The sequence below is a fragment of the Pituophis catenifer genome, unplaced genomic scaffold (genome assembly GCF_029215685.1).
Source record: "Pituophis catenifer annectens isolate HBS135680 unplaced genomic scaffold, rPitCat1.0.hap2 SCAF_9, whole genome shotgun sequence".
Classification (NCBI taxonomy): domain Eukaryota; kingdom Metazoa; phylum Chordata; class Lepidosauria; order Squamata; family Colubridae; genus Pituophis; species Pituophis catenifer.
The window spans coordinates 14,167,940-14,189,425 of NW_027256889.1; the positions used below are offsets into that span (position 1 = coordinate 14,167,940).

The following is a 21,486-nucleotide window of genomic DNA, read 5'->3' on the forward strand; positions in this document are numbered from 1 at the left end:
CATATACTGTTGTATCTGTTTAAAGTTAATACAATGTATTTTAGCGCATTACCAATTTTGTTAGTCTCGAGTTTATCACATCAACAGAAGAGTTCCTTCAATCTTTGAAAGATTTTCTATTCAATGATGCCTTTATGCTGAAGGAACTATCTTCCATCCTCCTTTACTTTGATGTTAACACACTTTAAAACGAAAATCAGCTTTGGAGGGATCCATGGAACAATGTGTGAAATGATAGTAAGGCTGCAGAAGAAAGGGGACAACTGTCTCTTATCAGCAAGAAAACAGTGAATGGGCTTCTGCTCAGTAAATGATTCTGAGACAGAGGTGGTATTCAGCTGCTTCAGACTGGTTCGGGCGAAATGGTAGCGGTGACTGGGGGTGGGCCTGCCCTTGCCTACCCGCCCGGACATAATGCCGTTCTATTTAGCCACGTTTTCGAGGCCGGGTGCATGTGCAGAAGGTGTGCGCGTGCACAGCAAGCATGCAGAAGGCTGGGCTCATGGGCGGAAGGCGTATGCGAGCAAAGCAAGGCGCACACGGGGTGAACCGGTGGTAAGAATATGTGAAAGCCACTGCTGTTTTGAGAGTATTCTGGATCTAATCCAGGGGTGGGTTCTACTTACCTTTACTACCGGTTCACAATGGGGCTCGCTTCGCTCGCTCGCACGCGCACTCTTCTGCGCATGCGCAGAAGCATTTTGATGACGTCGGGGTTGGTGGGCCGATTTTACTATCGGTTCTATAGAACCGGTGCGAACCCACCACTGATCTAATCCATTACTCTCCAGTTTATTAATTTTAATCCTACACTGTTAGATTATGTGCCATGTTATTTATTTTGATGGGCAAGACATAAATGTGTGAAATAAGATGTAACTGTAAAATACTATCACTGCTATAGGCACTCTATTTGTCTTTTCTCCATGAAGGAGCTGGGGGCTAGAGATACAGTCTTTACTTGTTATTTTTATAATTCATTGAGAATTGTGTAAATAATACACAATGGTAAATGGTGTAAATGGTTATATTTTATTTTGCTTAATTTCTTCAATGCATTTATTTTCCAGGAAGAGAAAGCAGCCAAAAGGGAAAGAAAATCTGAAAAAAAGTCCTCTTTTCACCTCCGTCTGTGTACCAGAGCCAGCTGGCTGCAAACTCTCCATTCAGGGAATTTCAAAACATTTTCCCTCCTCTCTTGGGGCTCCTGCACAGACAGCAGCCCGGGAGGTGGTAGTTACTAACAATAGACCACTCATGTTGCAGAAAAACACGCAGATGCAGCCCCCCACATGCTGAAGGCCTTTTATGGAAAAAAAATGTTCCTGGTCATGCATATTAATAATGGCGGCCTCCTAGAAAGATTTCCTAAAATAAAGACATTTGACTACATTAAAGGCAGCCGGCCCTTGACAGCTTCTTGAATGGATGCCATTTGAGGAGGCGTATCTGCTGCATCTTAGATTCTTTCAACTTGTCATTTAGCACAAAAACAAACATTGGTCATTAAGTGAGGGGTTGAAACGACATGTTTACAGTGGTGATCCTGGAATAATCATTAAGAGGAGAGAGAGAGAGGTAAAAGGATTAGAGCGCCTGACAGGGAGACCAGAGAAGTTTATAGGCTTCCCAAGAAATTGGAGGGAGGAGGGAGGCTGAGCATTAAAAATGCAAAACAGCATTGATCTAGGTTACACTGGAATACTTTTTCCCCAGAGATATTCCTCAGAAATACTGTGTTATTTTTATTATTTCATTTTTATAACCAAAAGCCAGTCTAGGGGAGAAAAGATAATGATAGCTATTCCATGCTGGGTCCATTTTACCTGCTATATAGGCAAAGATGTCTGCAGGTAGTTAAAAAAAGGCAATATTACCACACAAGTTAACCAAATCTGAGTACAAGCAACACACAAAAAGCACATTGGTTGCACAGTCATGTTATCATTGACTTGGTTCCACCTTGTGAGATGCCCCAAATGTACACATAAAATAAGCCTTGGTGGCGCAGCAGACTAAAATGCTGTTAAGTAACACCAGCTGCCTGCAATTACTGCAAGTTCAAATCTCACCAGGCTCAAGGTTGACTCAGCCTTCCATCCTTTCGAGGTAGGTAAAATGAGGAACCGGTTGTGGGGGCAATAAACTGACTTTGTATAAAGAAGAACACCGCTGGGGGGGGGGGGGCAAAGCCCTACTAAGCAGGTATATACAAAAGTATGAAGGCTATTGCTTAACGCATTGTAAGCCGCCCCGAGTCTCCGGAGAAGGGCGGCATATAAATAAAATAAACCTATCATGCCTTGGATTCAAAGTTGACCTAATCTTCATTTTGCTATACAATGATTTGCTTGATAATAACATATCCACTGCCCAGACACAACAATTTGTAATACATTTGCATTATTCGATTTTATGTTAATGTGGCATTCCCGTGATTACTCAGGATTACTTGAACAAACAAGTATTCTTGCATCCTCAGGATTACTTGAATGAACTATTATACTGTTATGGTATTGACAATTGGCTGAGCACCTCTTAAGGTATTAAATTGCCAAATAGGCTTGAACCCTATGAACAAGTGGAGTGAGGCAGGCAAGCTATACCACTTCAAAACCTTTGTACATTTCAATATGAAGTTTAATCATTAAAAACCATAAACAGAATATTTTATTTTTTTAACTATGAGTTTTCTAAAAATAGAAGCACAGACTTGTGGCATCTTCGTGACAATTTTTATAAGCTTTTGCGATTCATGAGCCTTTAAAGTAGCAGTGAATTTATTAAAGATTCTTTATTGCTTTTGCGATAGTGGATTATCAGAGCTACCTTTTGAAAACTTTTAATGATTTAATAATCAAATTACACAAAATGTGAATAAATCTCAAAATTGTATTAGTCAATATCATCAACTGATTGATCTCTTATCACACTTATTTTGATTGATCTCTTATCACATGCTTATTTCCTTTGTGGTCAAATGGATGACATTAGATAGCAGGGCTTTTGCAGAAGACTGTTTTAAATCTGGTCTCTCCCATGTTGTTTACGCCATCTGATGGGACTGAATTCAGCTGATGGACCACATTGAATTCTCACTTTGTTCTATAATATCCAAAACTTGGGGTGCAGATTTACTGCTGCTGTTCATAGCCTATTTATGTGCCATTATATTGCTCAGTATCATGTAAATTATTATTACAGTTTAAAACCAGTAGCTATACCTATAAGTAAAAAATTAGTACAGAAGAGAGAATGTATAAAAATGTCTTTAAAATGGGAACAGCCTATTGAAGTAAATGTACTGATTATTTTAATAGTTCATATTTAAACTTCACCACTATTGTACTATTGGAGGCCTCTGAGGTTCAGGAGCTGTAGCTCACTGGCAGATTCACTCCCTGGTATAACATAGGCCAGCTTCATAATACAGCATACAAGCCCAAAAAGGAGATTTAGGTATGAATGACCTTATAGATCTTAAGAGAAAAAAATCCACATAAACACTGTATTTTATATACCTTATAGATCTTAAGAGAAAAAAATCCACATAAACACTGTATTTTATATACATTGTATGTCCATCCAGTCTGGTATCCCCTCCACAGTTTGGCAGATCTATATACAAAATAAGAACAGCAAACTTTTGATCATCTGTACTCTTGAGTACTCCAATGGCCAGAAGCAAACTCATGCCTACAGCATGGGCTCCAGAAGAACAACTATAACAATGTAAAGCAGCTGATAACCAAATCATATCAAAATCAGCCCTATTTGTTTGTTGAGTAAAACAAATGTATGACAAACTCAATCTTGCAGATAAGCAAAATACATTCATTATCGTTTTCCAGTAATTCCAGGAAAAAAAAGTATTCCCCATTATTGAGCAACTGTTAGTTTGCACTGCTATGAATCAGTCAGGAAAATGAAAAGAGCATAAAAGGAAAAAGCCCAGAAAGCAGAAATAAACCATGTCCATCTGCAATCGTGCTGTTCCTGGATTACAATCAATAAGTCAATTTTTTAAAATACCAATAGCTTCAAAGTCTGGTTTGCTATCCTAAAGCAAATTTTAGAACAGCCATTCACTAATTATATTCATAGAGCACAGTAAATCAAAGCCCACAACTTGCTAACTTCATTATTTAAACTCAGAAATCTGAATGGCAGATATTTAGGTTGTAACCTTGTCCAGTAACAATACCTAACAATTTAATATAAAAGAACTTGGAACACTGAAGAGGAAAATTGTACATATAACCCAGTGGTGGGATTCAAGTAATTTAACAACCGGTTCTCTGCCCTAATGATTTCTTCCAACAACCAGTTTGCCAAACGGCTCAGAAAGTTAACAACCGGTTCTCCCGAAGTGGTGCGAACTGGCTGAATCCCACCACTGATATAACCCCTAGTTGATTTTTTTTTAGTGCATGGTCATTTTCTTTTCAGTCCAAAGAATCAAGCCAAATAATTATATTAAAACCAATAAAACAACTAGTTCCTTGCCAATATATTAAACAAGTCGTGGCAGACATGTTAAACCTCTGTATTTAAAAACTCTCCTGTTTTTAAAAATCTTGACTCTAATATTAGCCACTTTTAAAATTACTTTTTGTGAAAAGCATTTTGAAATTTGCTTTTAGTTCTTTTGCCTTCCATTCTTACCAAAACAAACAGAGTAACCTAGAATGTCTCTTTGCTATGTAGGTTATTGTACAAAAAGAAGAGGGGGTGGAATACTGCAGAGCTCATGACAAAATAATGAGAATTGAATCTGTCTGCCTCTTGTGGTCTGCAACATGAAAAGCAAAAAGACTGTATCCTGAAGCTATAAATAGTGTCTCCATTCACATTCAAAGCTCAGCAAAGACAAAAAAGCAGCTCCCAAAGGACAGCTTTTGTGAAGACTGGTTAAAAACACAAAGTTTGGAGAAAATGTTTTACAGTCCTAGGCAAGATAGTTTTCTACCAAGGCAATCTGTCCTTGGTGCTCCATGGAATATATTCCTTGGACAGGAAGATACAGGTAGCCTTCGACTTATGGCCACAATTGAGCCCAAAATTGCTGTTGCTAAGTGAGAGAGTTGTTAAGTGAATTTTGCCCCATTTTACTACCTTTCTTGCCACAGTTGTTAAATGAATGGCTTCAATTAAGTTAGTAATACGGTTGTTAAATGAATCTGGCTTTCCCATTCACTTTGTTTGTCAGAAGGTCACAAAAAGTGATCATATCAGCCCAGGACACTGCAACCATCATAAATACAAGTCAGTTGCCAAGCCTCTGAATTTTGATCATGTGACCGTGAGTGTGAAAACTGGTCATAAGTCCCTTATTTTCAATGTCATATCTTGGAACAGTCACTAAATGAATTGTTGTAAGTCGAGGATTACCTGTAATTTTAATGGTTAATACACGGCCAGAGCTTCCCAATTAGAGACATGAGATATTTTCCAGTCAATCATAGCTTTCCTTGATCAAATTTTAGAAACTTCCTTCAATTTTGTTGTTGATGTGGATCTAGCTTGTTTCCTTATCAGCACCACAACCCAAATCCTTTCACTTCATCATCAGGCTGGCAAAATTGTAAAAGCAAGGCTGTTCTTTCTAGGAGCCATTACAGTATTTCCATTTTTGGAAAGTTGACTTCAGATGTTTCCTTAGAGGAAGGAGCCGTGCTTCTTGAGAAGACGTAAACTGATTATCCTAAGAAAAACATCTGGGCTGCAATCTGTGCACTTGTTCATAAACAATGTTTGCAACTTCCGTGGTCTGTTGACATTTTGTTTTGTTTTGTTTTGCTTCTTCCGTCTTCTTTAACTTTAGCATCCTTTTGGCTGCTTTACCCCCATACCAGGGGTGGGTTCTATTTACCTTTACTACCGGTTCGCATCATGCCCGCATGCGCAGTTCACTATGATGACGTCCGGGTCAGTGGGCGGAGCCTCCCACCGGTTTTACTACTGGTTCTTGTAAACCGGTCTGAACCGGGGGCAACCCACCACTGCCTCATACCCAGAAGAAATGGTGTTCACAGACAGCAAAGCTATCAAGTAGAAAGCAATACCAAAAGGCATTCAATTTCTCCACAGATTTGTACCGGCCAAAACCCAGCAAATCGCAATCAGGGTTTGGCACTTATAGGGGATGTTGGAAAAGTTGCAAAATCCTGTGCAGGCAATACCCTTCAATCCTCAGGTGAGAGAGATCTCCATGTATATGATACGTTGGTCCCCAAAGCTGAAAGCGAAGAACTCTCACTTCCCTAACGCAAAGAGTTAAGATTTCTTGTCAGCTACAAGTCCTGTATGTAACTATTAGTCAAAAGCTGGCATAAATTAAATAATAACTACTCCATTTGAGGGGGGGGGAATCAATTGTGGTCAGATTTTCTTGCAATGAAATTACCTTCGTGCCTTGTATTATTAGCATCATCAACAGGAGGGTAGTTAGTGTTCTTTTAAGTTCTACAGCATTCCTCAATGAGTAAAGCCCATCTGTTGATCCAGCTAAGCCTTCTGTTTCCAGATAAACATGGAAAGGTTATGCAACAAGCATCTAGTATTGAAATTCAGCACTGGCATATCATGCTGCTCCTTCAAATATGCATACAGAAAAGGAATTTAATAAATGCACAGAGGAACGTGGGCAGTAAAATTGAACAGTATCTCTGGCTCAGTTCAGACATTCAATTATGAATAGTTTAACAAATCATGGTTTGCTACTGAACGTTGTATGCCATAGCAATAGCACTTTAGACATATACTGCTCCATAGTACTTTACAGTACTCTCTAAGTCTAAGAGGTTTACAGAGTCAGCATATTGTCCCTCAACAATCTGGGTCCTCATTTTAACGACCTCGGAAGGATGGAAGGCTGAGTCAATCTTGAGCCAGTCAGGATCGAACTCTTGGCAGTGGAATGCAGAGTTAGCCTGCAATATTGCATTCTAACCACTGTGCCACCAGGGCTCTGGTAGTCAGCAACCGTGACTTGCAATTCACAGCATCATTCTGGGTTCACCCAGCATGCTATGCCATAAACCAAACAAATCATGTTGCAGAGCAACAAATCATGTTATATCTTTGATTTTCATCTCCCACCACTCTTTAGTCCAAAAGGAAACCCTTTCAAATGGATTAACTCCACATCACGCAAACTAGATTGGGGCTTCCAAAGAAGAGGCTGAAAGCACCAGATACTACAGTCTCATTGAAATTAAACAGATCCAGATTCAGTTAGCCTTGCACAATACAAGATCTATTTGGCGCAGCCAAAAATAAATTTACATGCACCACTTTGTATTCCGTGGAAGAGAGATATAAATATGATAAAACAGATGCCTCCCTCTCACTTCTTTAGCGTTCTTTACATTTGGCAAAAGAAGAATCCAAAAGTCTGAATGAATGAACCCGTTCAGATATGTTTCGTTAGCTTCCCCTTTCATGCTGCTGTCAGAGAAGAAAGTCTATCTCACTTTGACCATGTGCCTGCCTAAACTCTGGGGCACTTGCTAGTATTTCCTTTAAAGGGACAGGTTCAAGGTGTACCATATTTTTCAGAGTATAAGACGCACCTTTTTTCCCCCTAAAAGGGAATGAAAATTTAGGTGCATCTTATACACCGAATTTAGCCCCACCCACCCACTGGCCCCTCTTTGGCCTCTGCCTCCCAGCAGTTTACCTCCTTGTAGCAAGCAGCAAGAAGAAACAGCTCCTTTCAGCTTCAGCACAACCTAATTAGCACAACTTGATTGTCCTTTGAATCGGCCTCCGGACTCTCAGCTGTTTTGCTCTGGCCTCTGCTGCTTGCTGCAAGAAGGTAAATTGCTGAAGCAGATTTCTTTTTTTTTCTTGTGCTAATCAAGCTATGCTGAAAACGAAAATGAAAGTAAAGCAGGCTATTTGCTGCTTGCTGCAATGAGGTAAAATTGCTGGGAGGCAGAGGTAGATTTCTTTTTCTTGTTTTCCTCACCAAAAAAGGTAGGTGCATCTTATAGTCCGGTGTATTTATACTCCAAAAAATATGGTAACTGTCAAGGCATTTGCCCTGTTTGCTGAAACTGACAAACCTCTTCAGTTTGATTACTGACCACAGGAAAAACACTGTCACCTTCTGTCAGGCACAAGGAACCCAAAACAACTCAAAGAACTGATCATGGTGGTATGTTTATTGTTGCTCGGCTATAGATAGGAATATCGCCAGACTAAAGCGCTCGCTACATAGCTACTTGATAAATACTGTGAAGTTTTAGGGAGGCTCTCCCTGTAGCCACTTCCTCCCCACAAGCCACTCAAGGCTACTCAACCATTTCACTCCTCCCCTCAATTCAGCGCCTGTAGGAGAAGAGCATGCGGAGCTGGGTGGGTGATGGTTGAGTTAAACTAGTCATCAGCCTAGAGTCCTTGCATTCTCACAAGCACTGCAAGTCCAACCTCTCCTGAATTCCACTGATCCTTATCTGGTGCGCATTCAGTGTTGAGTTGACCAGATTCTTGTGAATAGGCTTGAAATAATCTTCTGTATTCTTTGTGCCTGATGTTAATCTGGTCAACTCAAGTTCAACACCAACCTTATTCACAAGAGCCTCTTTCTTAATCTGCAAAAGTCAGGAAGACCTAAGGAAGATTAGCATTGTTTTGCTGCAATCCTACAGCCTATCTGGAACAAAACGCAATAAACCAAACCAGCTGACATCTGAATAAACATGGGAGCAGTGTCTTTGCTAAACACAAGCCTTGGGATGTAACTCATAAATAAGGCGCTTATATTTACGATAGAAGTTCAAGACAGATTTCCAATATAAATTCTTTTTTTTTTCCTGGACAGGTTTCATATAAATCTCCGTGATGCAAATCAGCGATCAAATATTAATGCCTCTACTACATTCTTCTCCCATGCAGAAATATGATTTATAATATGGAACTAACCACATAAAGAACATTCGACAGAAAATATCCATTGCTGTAGAATAACAAACTAACCCGCTAGAATTCTACTCTATTTTTTTTTAAATCAAAAAAAATGAATCCAGTAAGCTTTCAGTTACATTAGAAAGGAAGGATTAAGCAATGTAAACCAGAAGAACTGAATTTTTTTAAAAAAAAGAAACGAGATTAAGCAAAGCCTCTGCTTCTGGAAGAAAGCTTTCAACTCATTAAGAATTTCATTAAAAGTTCATACTCACCCCCCAAAAATGGAGCCAATTACAGGAATCCGATAGGTAATTCATCAGAATCCATCAGTGTAGAATACATGGAAAAAAGAGTGAGAGAAGCAACATATTTAATAGCCAACCAATATAGGTTTGAAAAACAGTCATATATACAAGCATTCTTAATGCGCAAAAAGTTATTTATTTAAAAAGCTAGATGTCCTGGAGAATGCTAGTTTGGTGGAATGTTTAATGCACCAGGCTGGAAACCAGCAAACCATGAGTTCTAGTCTTGCCTTAAGCATAAAGCCAGCTGGGCGACCTTCGGCCAATAAGAAGGAGGCAATAGCAAAATCTTGCGAGGAAGCTGTATGAGCTAGTTGTCAGGAGTCAACACTGACTCAAATGTCCCAGAGAGATAGCAATAGCAATGGCACTTAAACTTATATACCACTTCACAGTGCTCTCTAAGAGGTTTACAGAGTCAACATATTGCCCCCAACAATCTGGGTCCTCATTTTACAGATTTCAGAAGGATGGAAGGCTGAGTCAACCTTGAGCCGGTGAGAATTGAACTGCCAAACTGCAGCCAGCAGCCAGCAGAAGTAGCCTGCAGTACTGCACTCTAACCACTGCACCACCACGACTCCTGAGATGTTACTAAAACGCCCCCCCCCCGAGGTCAAACACAACCCTGTTGTGGTCCTCAATGAAATCGAGTTTGATACCTCTGACCTAGGACAACAAAGGCTTGGCAACAATGCTGCTGAAGTCCAGCAAGATTAATCAATATGTGCAAAAGACATTTGAGAAGCTCAGGAGCATCCATTCGAACTCCACTATAAAAGCAAAGTAGAATACAAATCTTTGCAATAAATAACTGCAGTAGAAATATTTTGAAGTTGATTGTATCCAACTTCCATAAACATGCAATTCTACCAAGTGGCATTCCCATTTTTAGAGGTAATTTCATTTCTTAGGTAGATTTCAAATCCTGCAGAAGTTTGGTTGAAATATAGGTATCTTGAAAACTTTTTGATCAAGGAACTGGAAACTGGAGAGACTAAATATGTTTAGCCTTGAGAGAAGATGACTAAAGGGTGATGACCACATCCATCAAAGTTCTGAAAGGATGTCATACAGAAGGCGATCCAAATCTTTAAATTGGTTCCAGAATACCGGACATAGCATAATACAGAAAATAGCAAGGAACATAGATTCTGGCTTAATGTTAGGAGCATTTCTTAGGGCGACATCAGTTCATCAGGGTATAGTTGAATGATCTAGGGAGGAGGTGGCATCTATTTTGCTTGCTGTCTTCAGACAGACTCTGGAAAGCCAATTCTCAAGATTTCTGCACTAAGCAGGAGAATTGATGATTTAAATGAACTCTTCTGCTCCAGGAAGCTATGACTTCCCTTGAACTCTGATGACTTAAATGTAACATCCATTGAATGTAGTTCATATAGTGACCAATGAAATGCTCTGAGAAAGCCAGCAAACTGTGAACAGCTAATAGCCATCTCTTGGGCCAATAAGAAGTGTCCCTCAACCCCTGAACATGAAACTTCTACTAATTACTCTCAAAGGAAGAAATCAGCTTTCCCCATGGACCAACAATTTGATGAAGGCAAAGAACACTGATAGTTGTTAGTAACCCAGCAATCAGGGCTCGCTCCACCATTAGGTAGAATAAAGTAGCTGCTTTGGTCAAGGAACTAAATTCAAGCAATGCTCCACCTCTACCTGGCAGCAGGACTGGAGACCCCTTGCATCAAAGGCACGATACAAGGTGTTGTATCCTCAAAATAAGGCATTGCAAGAAGATTATAGTATAGGTAATCCTTGACCTATGACCACAATAGAGCCCAAAATGTCTGTTCTTAAGTGAGACAAATGTTAATTGAATTTTGTCTCATTTTATGACCTTTCTTTCCACAGTTGTTAAGTGAATCACTGCAGTTATGAAATCAGTAACATGGTTGTTAAGTGAATCTGGCTTCCCCCTTGACTTTGCTTGGAGGAAGTTTGCAAAAGGGGATCACACGACCCCGAGACACATCATAAATATGATCCAGTTGCCAAGTGTCTGAATATTGATCACGAGACCAAGGGGATGCTGAAATGGCTGTAAGTGTGGAAAACGATCATAAGTCACATTTTTCAATGCTGTTGTGAACTTCAAACAGTCACTAAATGAACTGTTGTAAGAGGGGAGGTTCGTTCTCTGAGCTTCTGGGGTTGGTTTCAGAACGTTTCATGACCAAGCTTGCTAACATCTTCACTGGAATTGAAGGCATTCATCGTCCGCTGAAGATGTTACCTAGTCTGGTAACAAAACATCCGGAAACCAACCCACAAGAGCTTGGAGAACAAACCTCCACTTTCAATCTACACCCAAGCTACAGATATTTGCCACTCTTGCAAACTGTTGTAAATCAAGCACTACTTGGCACAGACCACTATTGCTTACAGGAAGCTGGCCAAGCCTGCAGCTGCTATGGCCAGGGGTGGCTTCAAAAATTTTAGCAAGGGGTTCTCTGCCCAGTTGCTGGCTGGGCATGGCCATGGTGGGTGTGGCCTAATCAGCCTCCTGCACCACAGTGGGGGGGTGTTTTTGCCCTCCCCAGGCTCGAGAGGCTTTCCTTGAGCCTCTGGGAGGGCGAAAACAGCCTCCCCAGGCTCCAGAGGCCCTCTGGAGGCCAGAAACAGTCCCATTTCTGGCCTTCCCAAACTTTTGGTAGGCCCGTTTTTTGCCCTCCCCAAGCCTCCACACATGCCCTGCACTTACCTGCATCCAAAACGGGCCACGTGGAGACTCCTGCCAGAGGCGGGAACAGCCAGGAGTGGGATTTGGGGGTTCTCTGAACTGTACAGAATCTTAGCTAGAGGTTCTTCCGAACCCCTGCGAACCCCCAGCAGCCCACCCCTGGCCAGAGGAGAATACAATAGGACAGTTGACGGTGGAGGACCCACAGATCCACTTAGGCTATCTTGCCCCAGGGAAGCTTCTTTGCTGCTTCGGTTGAAGCTCCCCTTTTTTTCCTTTTCCTCTTGAAGGAGTTACTGAAAGCCAGTCTCCGTGGCTAGCTGAGATCCGGCTCAGCGGCTCTTTCAAAACCAAACAAAACTGTCCTCCTGTGACCCCGGGATGTTATCTGGACAGACAGTGAATAAACAAGGCCTCTTGACATTCACCTTCTGGAAGAAATCCCAAGAGCTTTCTGGCCTCCTCCATTCCAGGCGGGGGACGCAGATGGTGCCGGAGATTAGACTATCCTGGGAATTAAACATGGCTGCAGAAATGAATTTCCTCCTTCAGCTCACTGGGGATGGCCAGGTGCCCCTGGAAGTTGGGGAAGGGAAGGGATCATGACAAATAGCTTATCTCTGGCCTCTCACTAAGCATCAAGGAATAAAGCAGGGCGGACAATAGGGGTCCAGGGCTAAGAAAATAAAATTAAAAAAAGAAAAAAAAAGCCAGGATCCGGACAGGCCGGTGGCCCAGTGCGAATGGCTATGCTGGCCAGCTCCAGTTCCTGGTCTTTCGACAATTTTATTAGTTACCTAAGCACGATGAGCGTTGGGGCAGCAGCATCCTTGCCACGAAGTTACTGTAAAGAAAAGCCTTGCAGCTGGGACATGTCCTGCTGCGGGGCAAAATAATGGGTCGATATTATCATGCTGAAAAGACCCAAACCTGGGGGTGGGGGGCTGGAGGGGTGGGGAGAGAGAGAGAGAAAGGAAGAAAGGAAGGCAATCATGCGCACGGCCGTGTCCACAAAGGCCGAGCTTGAACAATGAAAGGGATAAGAAAATTATGCTCAGTTTGCATCTAGGTCCCTTCTGGTGTAAAATGAGACATGGCATCATTTGGGATATTAATTACTTAAGGTCCCAGCGGGCACGGATCAAAACAGAAAACACAGGACCAAACACACACATACATACACACACACACACACACACACACACACGCCCTACACACAAAGGTGCAGATGGCTGCCACCCCAAGCACGCTTGCTTCGATGGTGCAACGTGGAGAAGGGGGTTACTTTCTGAAGACGAGAAAGATGGAATTGCTCTGAAATCCGGGGCTCCTAGCTGGGAATCTCAAAAACGAGGCACAGAGAAGTCACCTTCTCTCTTAACAAAAATATGCTTCCTACATTCCTTCTTATATCAGCCCTTTATCCAAAGGCTAAATTGCAGGACTTAATTAAGAAATGTTTTGCTTAACCGTGTTTCCTAAATAAAGCATAAAGCAGCGTAAAGTACTCGAGGCTGGTTTTCCATAACATATCAAGCCCAGTGAGTTTCAGCAGGTTCTGATAGGTTCTGGAGAACCGGTAGTGGAAATTTTGAGCAGTTCGGAGAACCGGCAAATACCATCTCTGGCTGGCCCCACCCCCATCTATTCTCTGCCTCCCGAGTCCCAGCTGATCAGGAAGAAATGGGGATTTTACAGTAACCTTCTCCTGGAGTGGGGAGGGAATGGAGATTTTACAGTATCCTTCCCCTGCCACGCCCACCAAGCCACACCCACAGAACTGGTAGTAAAAAAATTTGAAACCCACCACTGCTCCAGACCCAAAGTTTACAAATGTTTTTCACACTTATGACTGATATAGAGCTGCGGTGGCGCAGTGGTTAGAATGCAGTACTGCAGGCTACTTCTGCTGCCTGCCGGCTGCCTGCAGTTTGGCAGTTTGAGTCTCACTAGGCTCAAAGTTGACTCAGCCTTCCATCCTTCCGAGGTGGGTAAAATGAGGAGCCAGACTGTTGGGGGCAAGAGGCTGACTCTATAAACAGCTTAGAGAGGGCTGTAAAGCACTGTGAAGCAGTATATAAGTCTCAGCGCTATTGCTATAGCATTCCCATGGTCATGTGATCACAATTCGGGCGCTTGGCAATTGGCCTGTATTTATGACAGCTGCACTCCCCTGGGGTCATGTGTTCACACCATTTGTAACCTTCCCAGCTGGCTTCCAACTAGAAAATTCAATGGGAGAAACCAGATTTGCTTAATGACCGCACGATTCACTTAACAACTTCCATTTCGCTTAACAATGGTGTAAAAAAGGTCGTAAAATGGAGCAAAAGAACTGCCTTGCTTAGCGATGGAGATTCAGATCTCAACTGTGGCTGAAAGTCCAGGACTACCTGTAATTACACATTGGATATTATCTTTTTCTACAGGTTTGGTAACTTACTGGCCTCCAGATGCTTCAAATCAGAATCAGAATAAAGCTGGAAGGGACCTTGGAGATCTTCTAGTCCAGCCCCCTGCTCAAGCAGGAGACCCTATACCATTTCAGACAAGTGACTGTCCAGTCTCTTCTTAAAAATCTCCAGTGATGAAGCATCCACTACTTCTGGAGGCAAGATGTCCCGCTGGTTAATTGTCCTCACTATCAGGAAGTTTCTTCTTAATTCCAGGTTGCTTCTCTCCTTGATTAGTTTCCATCCACTGTTTCTTTTGTCTTGCCTTCTGGTGCTTTGGAAAATAAATTGACCCGCTTCCTCTTTTGGGATGCCCACACTATCTGGATAATGCCCAGCTGGCTAATTTAGGCTGGGAATAATACTGAGCCTGTTTGGGGTCTGTACATTTAGAGTCAGCATAAGATCCCTTGCAAATATTCATTAAAGCTGCCTTGGGAGCAATGACACCAGTGACATTGCTGGCATGCTGTAGGTATCTGATAGCCCATCCTTGCTAGATAGAGAGGCTGAAAATAGACAAGGTGCATTTCAGCTGTCGGTTCTCATTGGAAACTCCCAGCTACACTTTCAAAAGAGTTCAGGGCCTCCCTGGAAAATGGTTTCAAGGCCACAGAGCCACCGGTTTGACAGAATTTCTTGGCTGGCTTCAGGAGCATCTACAGGGTTCTGATCCCCCAAAAAATGTGACTCTGACTTCTGCTTTTCATGTACAGGGGTGTGGATGGAACGATGGCCCTTTTATGACTTGTGGGCTTTAACTCCCAGAATTCCTGAGCCAGCCAGGGTGCATTTTTATCGAGAAATCACTGCTGCTGAATCCTGGGTACCTTTTTTCTTTTTTTGCCTCTGGGTGCCCCTTCCCTTCTCCTTGCTTTCTTGAGAGTGGTACCAGACTCTTTAAGAGACAGCACAACCTGCATCAGATCCCACAAGGAACTGACCCCCCCCTGCTCTCCAGGATGTTGCAATCACAATGACCTTGGACCCTCTTATAGCATTGTTTGTTCTGCCTGGCGGTGGCCCTCCAGGGTTTTTTCCATTATCCGCTACCTGATCCTTTTAGCTGTTGGTGACAGGGATTAGCTGTGGGATTTTACACACGTAAGGCATGTGCGCTCTTCCACTGAGCACTTCCTTCGCTTTATTTTATGTATTTAGAAGAGCCGTGGTGGCGCAGTGGTTAGAATGCAGTATTGCAGGCTTATTCTGCCAACTGCCAGCAGTTCGATTCTCACTGGCTCAGGGTTGACTCAGCCTTCCATCCTTCTGAGGTCAGTAAAACGAGGACCCAGATTGTTGGGGGCAATATGCTGACTCTGTAAACCACTTAGGGAGAGCTGTAAAGCACCGTTGAAGCGGCATACAAGTTGAAATGCTAGGGCTATTTATTTGTACAAGTGTACTTCAGTCCTACCAGCTTTCTTTCCACTCCCTCAGCCTCTTTGCTCCCCATTCATAACCTAGCCTGCAAAAACAACTCATCCGTAGGCAGTCCTCAACTTACAACCACAATTGGAACCAGAATTTTCACTGCTGAGCAAGGTAGTTGTTAGATGAGTCATGCCTGATCTTTATGACATGTTTTGCCACAGTTGTTAAGCAAGTCACTGCAGAGCTTAAGTAAATCAAGAGGTCATTAAACAAATCTGACTTTCCCCATTGACTCTGCTTTTTTTGAAGTTACAACGGCAGTGAAAAAAGTGACCTACGACCAGTTTTCACACTTATGACCGTTGCAGCATCCTCAGCCGAAGAGGTTATAGAAAAAATGTTTTTAAAAAGAAAAAAAGCCTCTGCTGATCAGGCAAGTCAGCTGGGATCGTCAGAGGCTTTTAAAAAAAAAAAAAGAAAGCCTCTGCTGATCAGGCAACTCAGCTGAGATCATCAGAGGCTTTTAAAAGCATTTTTTTTACCACCTCTTCAGTTGAAGAGATTGTAGAAAAAATGGTTTTAAAAGTTAAAAGAAAAAAGTCACGCCCACTCAGTCATATTACCCCACACACACCAAGCCACGCCCACAGAACTGGTAGTAACAAATTTTACATTTCACCACTGCCCAGGACACTGCAACTGTCATAAATATGAGTCAGTTGCCAAGCGGCTGAATTCTGATGACGTGACCATGGGGATGTTGCAATGGACATATGTGTGAAAAACGGTCATAAGTCACTTTTTTCAAGAGCCGTTGTAACTATGAACAATCACTAAATGAGCTGTTGTAAGTCGAGGACTACCTGTGCTAGCTATCCAGGACCGCAAGCTGAAAAAACTGCATTTGCTGACATTTTTGTCCACTTGTCCATTATTTCAGCCCCAGAAAGTTCCCAATCATCCTTAGCTACCTCATAAATTACAAACTATTATCACACAGTCTGTTATTTCACACTGTTCAGTGTGTTCTCACATGCAGTTTTCTCCCAGCAGGGACATGTGTAATGTAGTCCAATTTTGAAACCTCAAATTTTGGCATTGTTTCTGAAAAGGAAGGATGCAGGCAAGCAAATTGATCAATGTACTTGTAAGGTAATTTCCTTAGAATGGAAAGGCAATTAGTGAGATTTCTGGGTTAGAGAAACAAGGGTGACTGTAGAGATGACACAAAAGAAGCTTTAAGAGAAATCTGAAGACTTTTCAGGCTTTTTGGAAAAAGCCTGCTTAAACACATGACCAGCATCGTATCATGCGGCATCTTCAAACAGAGAGGGAGTTGCAAACGTTTTACAACCCAATCAAGATCGCACAATCAGCAGAGATGCTGATAGACAAATTCTCACAATGAATGGAAGCATGGATTGTGAAGTGACCGGCTGAGATGGCGAAATCGACTGCTTTGATTAAAAGATAATAATTTGACTGATTTTCTTTGTACGTGGAAAAACATGTTTGGACTTTGGACTTGATGAAGATAAAAATAAATTTTTACTTTGGGATCTGATGATCTGATAAGTTTTAATTACAGAAATGTCATGTGCTGTTGGAGCTTAATAGATACACCTTTTATTTTAAACTTTTATGTGTCTGTTTAAATTTAAAGTAGAGGTTGGTTTATTATAGATAATTGATTATAAAAATATTTGGTAATATGTCTATTTGTGGAATTGTTAGTATGATGCATTTGTTAGTTATATGTTTTATTTAGAGTAGGAGACTATATAATATATATTGTTATTATTTGACTGTTGGGTATGTATATCTCATATTTTTAGTTTTGTGCCTTCCTTTTTGCTTCGTTTTGTTTTATTGTTTAACTGTATCCCTATTAAAGAGAGTTGAAAGTAATTTTCTTCCCCATATTATTTTTGGTGGGTTGGTTTAAGGTCACTTTTTAAAATTTCCCTGTTGTCCCCATCCCCCGTTTCCTTGTGTGTGGTGTTGTCATTTTATATTTTAACTTTTTTATTTTTAAAACTTAATTAAACTTTTTTAAACATAAGTCAGGGATACTGTCAAAACTTATTCCAGGCCTTGCTCTCTTATTTTGTTTGGGCAAGCCATCTACGAAGGGCTGAGGCAGTGCAAAATTGAGAGTCTCTTCTATAGATTGAAAAGTCATTGTGAAAAGGATTAGATAGAGAACTCATCTGAAATACTGTATTTGTTTATATATTTTTCTCATTAAATAAGGATGAGAAAGCTTATAATTATTTGTAGACCCGTTATGGAGGAGAATTTATCAGGTTTTTTCTTTCCACCATTCAGCCGGAGTGGATTTTTTTTTTTTTTTTTTTGGTATGTTCAGTGTTAGACTTCATTTAGTAACCATTCAAAGTTACAACAGCACTGAAAAGAGTGACTTTTTCACACTTACAACCACTGCAGCTGCGCCATGGCCACGTGATGAAAATTCAGATGCTTGGCAACTGACTCATACTTATGACCGTTGGGGGTCATGCAATCCCCTTTGATGATCTTCTAAGAAGCAAGGTCAACGGGGAAGCCGGATTCACTTAACATCCATGTTGCTAACAGCTGCCGCGATTCACTTAACAACAGTGGCAAGGAAGGTCGTAAAATGCGGCAAAATTCATTTAACAAATATCTCACTTAGCATCAGAAATTTTGGGCTCCATTGTGGTCAAGGATTACCTGTATTTGATATTTGGGTCATCCCAGTGGTGGGTTTCAAAATATTTTACTACTGGTTCTGTGGGCGTGGCTTGGTAGGCGTGGCAGGGGAAGGATACTGTAAAATCTCCATTCCCTCTCCAATCCAGGGGAAGGTTACTGCAAAATCCCCATTTCCTCCCAATCAGCTGGGACTCGGGAGGCAGAGAATGGATGGGGGCGGGGCCAGTCAGAATTTTTACTATCGGTTCTCCAAACTACGCAAAATTTCCACTACCGGTTCTCCAGAACTGGTCAGAACCTGCTGAAACCCACCTCTGGGTCATCCCACCCCTTTTTTTGGGGGGGGGGTAAATTTTTGTTGTTACTACTGCTGAATGTATGTTTTCCTATTTTTTTCTGTTTTGCATTTTATTTTTGCTAACAAAACATAATACATACCGTGTTTCCCTGAAAATAAGACCCTGTCTTATATTTTTTTTGAACCCTGAAATAAGCACTTGGCCTTATTGCCATGCGCTCAAAAGTCCGATTGGGCTTGTTTGTTTGTTTGTTTTTAATTTGATTTATATGCCACCCTTCTCCGAAGACTCAGGACGGCTTACAATGCGCTAAGCAATAGCCTTCATCCTTTTGTATATTTATACAAAGTCAGCTTATTGCCCCCACAAATGGGTCCTCAATTTACCTACCTTAGAAAGGATGGAAGGCTGAGTCAACCTTGAGCCTGGCGAGATTCGAACCTGCAGTAATTGCAGGCAGCTGGTCTTAATAACAGGGTGCTTTAGACCACTGTACTACCAAGGCTCTCTTGTTATCGGGGGATGTCTTATTTTGGGGGAAAACAGGCTATATGTTTTTAAAAAGTCACTGTGAACAGGTATCTGCTTATTTCTTCTCCCGTCCCAGCCCCATTCGGTCCTTACTGCTATTCATTCATCATTTTGGCAAGTGGCAGCATCTTAAGTCCTGCACTAAAAACGGCCAAAGGCACTATGGCCTGGCTTGGGACATCAGCCAAGCCACAGCGTAGAAACCAACCTTCCTATTTAGGCTCGCTTCTCTCCCGTTTCCGAGGGGCTCCCCAAGCTGATGCCCATCTGCTTTTTGGAAGCATCAAGCCGCTTGCTTGCAAGTTAGCAGACCGCAGTGGGGATAATCTCTCTTCTCCCCACCAACACTTGTACTTGACAAATCAGCCGCAGCAAGTCACATTACAGCACAACGTGGGCGGGAGGTGGGGCAAGTAAGTGGGTCACATTCCGCCCGTTGCTTACGTCATCGATGTCTAAGGCTGCAAATTAATCGAGCTTCTGCTGGAGAGCAATTCTTGATTAGAGGATTACTATTTAGGGTGATAAATGCATCCAGACCAGACCTCTGGCTGCAGAGAGGGTACTAACCACAACACCAGCTTCACCTATTTGAGTGATACAACTAGAGGTAATAATAATCACAAATCTCTGTATTAGAGGGCTTTTACAAGGAATGTTTAATACTACTGGTGGTCCTCAGCTTACAACCGTTTGGGTTTTTTCTTCTCCACCACATGGGGGAACCCGAAAAAAAGACCAGGTTGCTTTTATGATCCACAGGGAGCGGCTATGCTTGGGATCAAGCCCCAAAGCATTTCTTTCAAATAGAATAGAATTCTTTATTGTCCAAGTGTGATTGGACACACAAGGAATTGGTCTTTGGTCTCAGTGTACATAAGGAGAATAAAATACATTCATCGAGAATAAAAAGATACAACACTTAATGATAGTCAAGGTTACTAATAAGCTATCAAATCGTGCTAGGCAACGAATAAAAACAATATAAATTGAAAGATACAAGCAACATGGTTACAGTCATAAGTGGGAAGAGATAGATACTAGTAAGGAAGAGAAGAATGATAGTAATACAGACTTAATAAATTATTTGACAGTGTTGTGGGAATTAGCTGTTAAGCAGAGTGATGGCATCCGGGAAAAAACTGTTCTTGTGTCTAGTTGTTCTGGTGTGCAGTCGTTTAGAGGGTAGGAGTTGAAACCATTTATGTCCAGGATGTGAGGGGTCTGTAGATATTTTCACAGCCCCCTTTTTGACTCGTGCAGTATACAGGTCCTCAATGGAAGGCAGGTTTGAAATCAATTTCAAAGCAGACACATTCCTATTGCATCACAGTTCCCAACTAAAAGGCCTATCTTATCTTCCATGGCATCATCACCCTGGTGCCCTTTGTCCCTTTAAAGGCAAGTGAAACAGCACTACAATTTGCTTTCTCTGGCCCAAGTAATGGTCCTGACCTATTTCGGTGGCTTCCATTGATTTCCCTCCCCATAAATCATACAGATGGCTTTTTCTGTAGCCAAGCAAATGGCCAGAAAAGTTAATATTCTAAAGTGCTCAGGGCTGCTTCTGGAGCCTAGCAATCCCTCCCCTTAATGTACTCCCCCACCCCCACTCCCACCCCCTTCCATCTGATCTGGCTGCAGCCTGATCAATATACGGTTCCATTATCCCCCTTATCAAGCCATTCCAGTCTCCCCTGAAACAGGGAAAATGCTTCCTTTCTGCAGCCAGGGGAAGCTTTCAAAAATCAGCCAGTATTTCTGCTGTATCGGCCAGATCAAAGCAAGGTCTTTCCAAAGGTTAAGAATAGGTATCATGTTCAAAGGGGGTCTGCGGGCATTCCTGAGAATTCCCACCCAGCCACAGAATGAAACATGATGGGGGGGGGGAAACAACCTACCAGCAGGAATGATGTGAGAAATGTCAACATCACAATCAATACTTATCAGAAGGAGATCCCTCCCCTCTAGCTGCATGGCTTTATCCCCTAATATTTTTAAAGAGGGAAACAGTTAGTTTTTTAAAAAAAAGATGCTTCTTTTTTGTTTTATTATATAGCACCATGTCCAGGGGTGAAATCCAGGAGGTTCTGAAGAACCGGTAGCGGAAATTTTGAGCAGTTCGGAGAAACGGCAAATACCACCTCTGGCTGGTCCCAGAGTGGAGAGGGAATGGAGATTTTGCAATATCCTTCCCCCAGGAGTGGGGT

The 21,486-nt window shown here is 41.9% G+C and overlaps 1 protein-coding gene across 27 annotated transcripts in view; it reads right to left on the bottom strand.

The window, feature by feature from the left end:
* EPB41 (erythrocyte membrane protein band 4.1) overlaps nt 1-21,486 on the bottom strand; it is a 107,133-nt gene that overhangs the window by 68,919 nt on the left and 16,728 nt on the right. For 7 of the 27 annotated variants that reach the window (XM_070949480.1, XM_070949494.1, XM_070949484.1 and 4 more), the window contains exon 1: nt 9,186-9,266. The exons of 1 other annotated variant lie outside the window; for it this stretch is intronic. Coding sequence is in view for 19 of the 26 variants with exons in the window: in XM_070949478.1 (XP_070805579.1) it covers nt 12,351-12,446 (96 nt within the window). In the remaining 7 variants the exon portion in view is untranslated. Of the gene's footprint in view, nt 1-9,185; nt 9,267-12,350; nt 12,478-21,486 lie in introns of those variants that run through there. 19 more of the 27 variants (XM_070949478.1, XM_070949477.1, XM_070949474.1 and 16 more) reach the window with 8 other exon arrangements.